Source organism: Oryza sativa, chromosome 2, assembly GCF_034140825.1.
Source record: "Oryza sativa Japonica Group chromosome 2, ASM3414082v1".
Lineage (NCBI taxonomy): Eukaryota > Viridiplantae > Streptophyta > Magnoliopsida > Poales > Poaceae > Oryza > Oryza sativa.
The window spans coordinates 26,585,574-26,593,837 of record NC_089036.1 but is presented as its reverse complement, the minus strand read 5'-3'; the positions used below and the strand labels follow the sequence as shown (position 1 = coordinate 26,593,837).

At 44.6% G+C, this 8,264-nt stretch overlaps 1 protein-coding gene across 3 annotated transcripts; it reads left to right on the top strand.

Annotated features, from left to right (window-relative positions):
• Positions 1-4,349: 4,349 nt before the first annotated feature.
• Positions 4,350-8,255, top strand: LOC4330152 (trihelix transcription factor GTL1). Of its 3 annotated transcripts, none has more exons than XM_015767168.3 (4): positions 4,350-4,548; positions 4,821-5,210; positions 6,391-7,663; positions 7,740-8,255. In XM_015767168.3, the coding sequence occupies exons 2-4, from the start codon at positions 4,843-4,845 to the stop codon at positions 7,983-7,985; spliced, it is 1,887 nt and encodes a 628-aa protein (XP_015622654.1). In that variant the 5' UTR covers positions 4,350-4,548; positions 4,821-4,842; the 3' UTR covers positions 7,986-8,255. The 3 variants fall into 3 exon arrangements, with proteins under 3 accessions (XP_015622654.1, XP_025878530.1, XP_066163241.1); XM_026022745.2 differs by lacking the exon at positions 4,350-4,548 and adding an exon at positions 4,555-4,735; XM_066307144.1 differs by lacking the exon at positions 4,350-4,548 and adding an exon at positions 4,555-4,746.
• Positions 8,256-8,264: the final 9 nt, after the last annotated feature.

The following is an 8,264-nucleotide window of genomic DNA, read 5'->3' as shown; positions in this document are numbered from 1 at the left end:
GCACAAAGAGGCTTGGACAGCCGCTTCGATCGGTAGCTGACCTTTAGGGGGGTGTTTGGGAGAGAGGGGCTAAACTCCCAAACACCCCCCTTATATACAAGGAACGTGCACGAGAACGACTTTTGTTGTGAGCAGAGCTTATCCATTCCTGGTGTTGTTGTGCTGCAGGTACTTTATTCACTACTATGGTCAGTGACGAATCAGGTACAAAAGTACATGGGTGAAGAATGTGGATCTTGGTATTTCTTGACAAACTACTCTCTCTGGATTGATAATACTTATCGTTTTAGTAAGTACGATGTCAAACTTTAAAATTATAAATAATTTTCAAAATATCCGTCTTACAAATATAGAGGCAATAGTATAGATTGGTCTTAAAAAGTACCTCAACAAAAGCGTACATTTGTTCATATTTTTATATATATTATAATAGAAAATAGCAGTCAAAGATATTCTTTGGAGGTCGTGTTTTTGTTCAAAACGATAAGTATTATCAACTCAGAGAAAGTAGTTTATTTCAAAAGAATGTCTATTGTTTCCAACTAGAGACTCTGCCAATGCCAGGATTCTTATGCAATTTCACTTCTTCAATTGCAAAAGAAAAGAAAGAAAGAAAAAGGGAGTAGCATCAGATTGACCTTAGAAATTGAAACTATATATAAGATGCATTTGTCATGTGATTGCTCCACCAAATTAGAGTGTATTTGGTGACTGGTACTGTTCATCTGATGCCCCCGGGAGGGTCAAGGACAGTTTTGATCTAAACTAAAAACTTTGAGGGATACATGAAACAATTAATTAGTTTAGTACTTTATGAAACACCACATACCAAATTTAGACGTTGGACGAATTTGAGGAAGATCGAATGAGCTATTGACAAAACAGAACTAAGGGATCAACATTTACATATTAATCCCTTCGTCTCAAAATATAAGGATATATTTGTTTGTTCCAAGTCAAACTATTATAAGTTTTATTAAATTTACAGAAAAGAACAATAATATTTACGATATCGAACAAGCATTATTAGATCCTGATGAGATGCATTTTCATAGTTTACTTCTTTCATGTGGTAGATGTTAATACTCTCCTCTATAAAATTTGGTCAAAATTAGAATAATTTGACTCAGGACAAGCCCCATAATACCTTATATTTTGAGACGAAGAGAGTACTATTTACTACGTAGCTCAAGACCATCTTGTGCCATTTCTTCTTGAAGTATTAGGTTTCTACTAGTTGCCAATCCACGACAATAACAGGTTACTAGTATAAGTAATATAATTTGCATGGTCATGTTAAATATGTTGGTTATATTTTTAATTATAGCTGATAGACTAAAAGAGTATCCATTAAAAAAATAATAAAAGAACAAAAGAACAGTATTACACATCACTCACTACTTGCTATTATTTGTTTTGTATTTTAGAATTAAATAAAATACTAAATTCAGAATCCATCCTAATATATCTTATATGTGTTGTTTACATTTTTATTTAATATTTGAGAAGTTTGGAATCAATAATTATCTAATTGTATTCATGTTGGAGTTTCAACTTAGTATTCAAAATTAGTAAACAAAGTTGTACTTCATTTGGACTTTGAACGTTAGTCTTTCACGTTTCAATATTCCCAAAATCTAGAATTAATTAGTAGTTTCTAACCGGTGTTGACCAGTATTATTTTATCTAAGCCTAAGTAAAAGATTGAAGAGTCCATGATATCTTTTTTTTGGCAATAGAAACCTTAAAAATGATTATTGGGTTGTGACTGCATGATCCATCTAATCAATGATTAGAGCTTAATGGTTAACATTAGTACATATATGGATTTATATTAGGATGTAAATGTTAAAAAAAATGTAGTCCATTGTTTTCATACGAAAACAAATTATTTTTTCAATGCTGGTAAGAAAGTTTTTATACAAAAAAAAATAAATACAAAAATAAAATGGGCGGGAACTAAAATCATAAATAACATTACTTACAGCAAATATATACAGTACAACTTATCAATTAGTTGGTGATTAAGTATGAAAAAACACGAGATAAGCATTAGCATCAGACCACCAACAAACTTATGCATATACATTAAAAAAGAACTCTATCGATCTGCTCGCCTCAACCAAACAAAGCTTATGTCATTATCCATATATGCTCCGTTTTACCTTCACAAGAGATTCTATGAGGGGTTATGGTAAAATGAATTTGTGGTAGTCTTTGGTTAGTGAAGTTCAAAGTGTGACTGTTGGAGTGTGTTTAATTCTTTATCTATAAATGATAGTACTTTTTACAGGCCTAACAATTGCCTAAACATTCTCTTTATAAAATAATTTGACATACTCCCTCCGTCCCAAAATAAGTTCATTTTTCACGCATATCACATATACCAATAAAAAAAACTAGAATTACCCCTACTCTATCAAATTTCAATACAACTATTTTTCATTTTATCTACTCCCAATACAATTATTCCTTACTTTTAAAAACTTCGATGCAATGATTACTCTAAAAAAGAAGTTATTTTGGGACAAATGAAAGGAGCTAAAAAATAAACTTATACGGGACTAAGGGAGTATCTTTGTTTTATTTTTTTTACCGCTTCACACCCTTCACCTTTAACTTATAGAATCAGAAGTGGAGAAAGCAAAACATTTATATATGCTGAAATGTAAAAGTGATCCCTTCATCCTCCCCTCCCCTGGCCACAAAATGTACAATTGAGTCTACTCCCTTCATCCTAGGACTACAGAGGTAGAATGCCATTGTTGATTATGCTTTAATGATATCATGTTTGTCATGCATTGTCATAATGTGAATATGATCAATTATACCAGCTAATTTAGCGTTGTAAAAGGTATTGTATATTGTCGTATATTCTCAGCTCACAAAGTTGACTACCAAGCGTCAGCGTCACCATTTTTGAACGAATGCAAGGGACTTACTTAAATACGTTTACTTTTGGACTCATGTATTTATTTTTGGAGATGGTACATGTCATGCCCTATAATGAAATTTATGTTGGATATATCAAATTGTCTACATGATGCATATCCTTCTTATTACTTGAAGTTAAACATGTTTATGTTAGGTGATAGATAGATAGATAGATATTGTACCAGTACACTACTCTTCTATCTCCAAGATGTCTGAAATGCATCATTCACAAAAGAAGTGTGAAATATACCCAATGAACTAAACATAAACATATTTTATTTGTTGTAATTTAGTACATGTTTCCAACATATCTCTTACAACAATTTCATATTGTCGCGACCAAAATTTCATATTGTTCAAACCTATACCAATCCCTCCCCCCCCCACCCCCCCCAAAAAAAAAACTTCAACCAAAATTTCTTCTTCTCATTTTGTTACATTTACTATTTCATATTGTCGTGACGCATGGCCGGTCAATTATCTAGCTAGGTTGATGTCATCAAAGATATTGTATTTATTGTCGTATATATCTTCTCACCTCACAAATTTGACTACCAATCATCACCATTGATGAATGGACGCAAGGGGCTAACAATAATATTTCCACATGCGTAAGACCCTATAATAACATTTGGACAAGAATAACCAGTGAACTAAAATTTAAACTTGTTTGTGTTGGTTAAATAAATATATACAATATAACATTGCACGACATCGTGTATAGTCTAACATTTGTGAAAAGTATCCCGCGAAAGAAGATGCAACATTATTTTCCACAGGATTAGAAAAATCTTCATGTTGAAACACAGACATGGAGCACTCCGTATTTCCAATATGTGTAATTATGGAACAAATCCGATAGTTTTGAAACTAGAAGATGCAATGCTTGCTCCATCTCTAACATTTATATGAGAGATAGATACGGCGTATATACTCACCATCTATACGGCATCCGTAAACAAACTAATAGACTAAATCATAAAAAAAGGGTCCATTTGGGGATTAAAATATGGAGATATCGTGAGATGGACATATGATGCATTCGCTATCTCTAACATTTATCGAAGAAATCAACATAGATCATTCATACTATCTCTAATATTTATGGAACTAGATACATATATTTACTTCTGTTTAAGTCAAACAATACTATGTCACGAGATAGATGGATACGACGCATTCCGTATCTCTAACATTTATGAAACAAAACGGATGCACTAAAGTGTAAATAGCTTTCTTCCCATGGTTAAATGTGAATATGGCGAGGGAGGGATTTGGTGCCATCTCCCAGTCTCTCAACATTTATTGAGCCAATCTGATGGACTAAAATGTGAATAACATTTTTCCTTTTGGAACCTGGACATGTTTTTGCTGGATGGGTGTATAAATCTTGGAGGGGCTAGTGTAGTGTACACATGTACCAGACCCCCCTCTTCTCTGTAGACTGTAGGGGCTCTTGGCTTTCTCTGCCTGCCTCTCCTCTCCCACCCTCTCTTTTGCCCCTTTCCAGTTGTCCATGCCCCCATCTTTTTCACCACCGTCTCTCCTCTTCCTCCTCCCCTAGGTACAGTCCCCCCCGGTTTGCAATTTCCGTCATCTCCGTCGTCCAAAGTTGTAAGTTTTACTCTCTCTCCCTTACCACCACCACACTCTCTCTTGGTTGGAAACGGAGGCCAAGATAGATGGGCGTAGAGGCAAGAATTGTCCCCAATTCAGCGCCCAAATCGCTCTCGTAGGGTGTGCTAGTTGGTGGTACGCGAGTAGCAGCAGCAGCAGCAATGCTTGCTTGTGGAGTGGCAAGGCAGCACTGCAGTTCCTGGCTTTTGTGCATCGCCTATCCCTGTCTTGTGTGTGCGTAGATCAACTGAATTTTGTGTTTTGCGCAGGGAAGGAAAGGTGGTGGTGGCCATGCAGCACCCCCAGGGTGCCGGCGACCCGCCGTATGGCGTCGTCCCCGCGCCGCCGACCATGGCCGCCGCGTTCGACCTGCCTCCGGTGACCACGCCGGCGCCCGCCGCTCCAAGTGACGTCCTGCTGCCGACGCAGCCGCAGGTGTCGGGTCCCGAAGAATTCCCCGCTGCCGCCGTCAACTCCAACGACGACGACATGATGATGGTCGACGACGTCGTCGTCGCCGGCGGCGTCGGCGGGAGCGGGAGCACCGGCAACCGGTGGCCGCGGGAGGAGACGCTGGCGCTCATCAGGATCCGGTCGGAGATGGACGCCGCCTTCCGCAACGCCACCCTCAAGGCGCCCGTCTGGGAGGAGCTCTCCAGGTACGGAACTCAACTCAACTCAACCCAACCCGCGCGGTAATTTTTTCCCCCCTCGCGCGCTGTCGGCCGCCGTCCTCTCCGGAATGCTGCTGTTCTCGCTAACGGAATTCACCATCACCCCGTAGTAGCAAGCACCGCGTCCCGTGAAACGACGGCGAGTTTACTGATCCTTTTGCCATCTTTTTTACCGCGCGCCCGTCTCCTAGCTAGCATAGCACCATCTTTCTCGGCTCTTTTGGCGTAATGCTAGCTAGTAGCTCTTCGGTTTCTGTGGCAAAGATTGGGGTCCTGCTGGTAATATGGTAGGTGCAGGGACGATACAGGTATCTCGGCGTATGGCGCCACAGCGTGGGCGTTTCGTCTCGTGGAGTGCAGGCGGCTGCTGCTGCTGGCAACGACACAGTCACATACACACACAGAGACATAGCAGTAGCTGCAGCCTGCGAGGTGGCAGCTGCACCTGTGTTTTTCTATTCGTTTCTAAACTTCGATGCACTCCAGTTTTTGGGAAAAAGAAGGAAGGAAGCCTTTTGCTCCCATCCCGACGCCGCTCGCACCATAGTTTAATTCTTTTTCCACCCTTTTTCTGACTCTCCCCACTCTCACGATGCCATCAACTTGACATCATCACTTCTCCTCTGAGTTTCTGACTTCCGAGTCCTCATCTTCAGAGTACAACTGCTAGTAGTAGAAGGTACTCTCTAGGTCCCAAAAAAAACACTTAATCTAGTATTTGAATTAGACGTTTTCTAGTACAACGTATCTGGATATATTCCTGTCCAAACTCATTATACTAGAAAACGTTCCATCCAATAATAGATTAGGTTTTTTGGACAGAGGGAGTCCTCTTCTTGCTGAATTCTAATTCAGCGCCGCCAACTCTAGTCTCTTTCATGGAAAGACGAAAAAGAATGTCAAGTCTTGACTCATCCATGTACGTATGCGTATGCCACTACGATCGATAGGTGAAAGATGCTACTACTATACCTCCGTGCGTACCACATACTGTATGTAGACTGTAGTCGTTGCCACTTCGTACATGCTTTCATTGTTGTTGTCGTGCCTTACTACGTTTCAGCGTCATGGTTGAGGCGTGAAAGCAAAGGAGCAATTAACTGACAAGAGCCAGCGCGGCGTGTGTGCGCGATTTCTCTCTTCTTTTTTTTTTTGTTTTTGGCAGGAGGCTTGCGGAATTGGGGTACCAGAGGAGCGGCAAGAAGTGCAAGGAGAAGTTCGAGAACGTGGACAAGTACTACAAGCGCACCAAGGAAGGGCGCACCGGGCGGCAAGACGGGAAGAGCTACCGCTTCTTCTCGCAGCTCGAGGCGCTCCACGCCGCGGCGCCGCCGCCGCCGCCGCAGCAACGGCAGGGCATGCCGGTGGAGGACCCGCAGCCGCTGGCGATGGCGTGGATGATGTTGCCCGGGGCGGCGGACCTCGGGTTCTTGTCGATGTCGTCGGAGTCTGAGTCGGACGATGAGTCCGACGAGGAGGAGGAGGAGGAGGAGGCGGTGGCGCCGGGCGGCGGCGGTCGGGAGGGGCTTGGCGATGATGGTGACGGTGATGGCGAAGGGGGCAGCAGCACCAGGAAGCTGATGGCCATGTTCGAAGGGATGATGAGGCAGGTGACGGAGAAGCAGGACGCGATGCAGCGGGTGTTCCTGGAGACGCTGGAGAAGTGGGAGGCGGAGCGCACCGAGCGGGAGGAGGCGTGGCGGCGGAAGGAGGTCGCCCGGATCAACCGCGAGCGGGAGCAGCTCTCCAAGGAGCGCGCCGCGGCGGCGTCCCGCGACGCCGCGCTGATCGCGTTCCTCCAGCGCGTCGGTGGCGCCGGCGGGGAGCCCGTGAGGCTCTCCCCTTCGTCCGCCGGCGCCACCCGCCACGACGCGGCCGCGGCGGGGCTGCAGCTGGTGCCCGTGCCGGCGCCGAGAGCGAAGGCGGAGGACGCCTGGGCGGCAGCAGGAGGAGACGGCAGCGGGACGACGGCGCCGTCGCGGTGGCCCAAGGAGGAGGTGCAGGCGCTCATCGACCTGCGCATGGAGAAGGAGGAGCAGTACAACGACATGGGACCCAAGGGCCCGCTGTGGGAGGAGATCGCCGCCGGCATGCAGAGGATCGGCTACAACCGGAGCGCCAAGCGGTGTAAGGAGAAGTGGGAGAACATCAACAAGTACTTCAAGAAGGTGAAGGAGAGCAACAAGCGGCGCCCCGAGGACTCCAAGACCTGCCCTTACTTCCACCAGCTCGACGCCATCTACCGCAAGAAGCACTTCGCTGGCAGAGGCGGCGGCGGCGGCGGCGTCACGATCGCCGCCTCCCACTCCAGCCTCGCCATCGTCACCGTCTCCGAGCAGGACAACCCGAGCCAGCGTGAGCTCGAGGGGAAGAGCAGCAACGACGTCGGCAACGTGCAGCTGGCGGTGCCCCTCCTTGTCCACAACGCCCCAGACAAGGTAAATCACCTGATCCAAGTTAGTCTCAGTTTCAAGTTGATTGCACGGGAGCTAATCAAATTTGTTTCTTGTACAGAAGGTGGAAGGCTCCGAAGGCGAACCAAATGTCACAGCAGCAGCGGAGGAGACGGACAGCGACGAGATGTGTGGAGAATACACCGACGATGGCGACGACGACGACAAAATGCAGTACAAAATAGAGTTCCAGAAGCCAACTGCGGGCGGCGGCGGCGACGGCAACGACGCACCCGTGCCGGCGACAACTGCGGCAGCGACGAGTTCAGCCCCAACCAGCAACACCAGCTTCCTTGCGGTTCAGTAGGTGGCAGTGCGCGCAGAGTGAGGGGGCTAAAGAAAGCCAGGCAGGCATCACCGTCTTCTTTTTCAGTTCAAGAGGGTCACAATTGCCCTATTATACTTTTTCAGTTGTTTTGCTGTGATGTTGGCAACATCCCGTATACCATTTGTTGATTTCTTTCTGTGGTAACTAGCAAACTATCCAAAAAAAAAAAAAGCATGAACCAAATTAGGTTCACAGACAGAGGGGTTGTTGAGAAGAATACCAGCATAACAGGTTTTATAGTTCATGATATGATTTTGC

Coding starts and splice junctions, on each gene's coding strand:
- LOC4330152 (XM_026022745.2), top strand. CDS start 4,713: ATGCTTGCTTGTGGAGTGGCAAG. Junction 4,736..4,820: donor CTTGCTTGTGGAGTGGCAAG/GCAGCACTGCAG, acceptor TGTTTTGCGCAG/GGAAGGAAAGGTGGTGGTGG. Junction 7,664..7,739: donor TCCACAACGCCCCAGACAAG/GTAAATCACCTG, acceptor TTTCTTGTACAG/AAGGTGGAAGGCTCCGAAGG.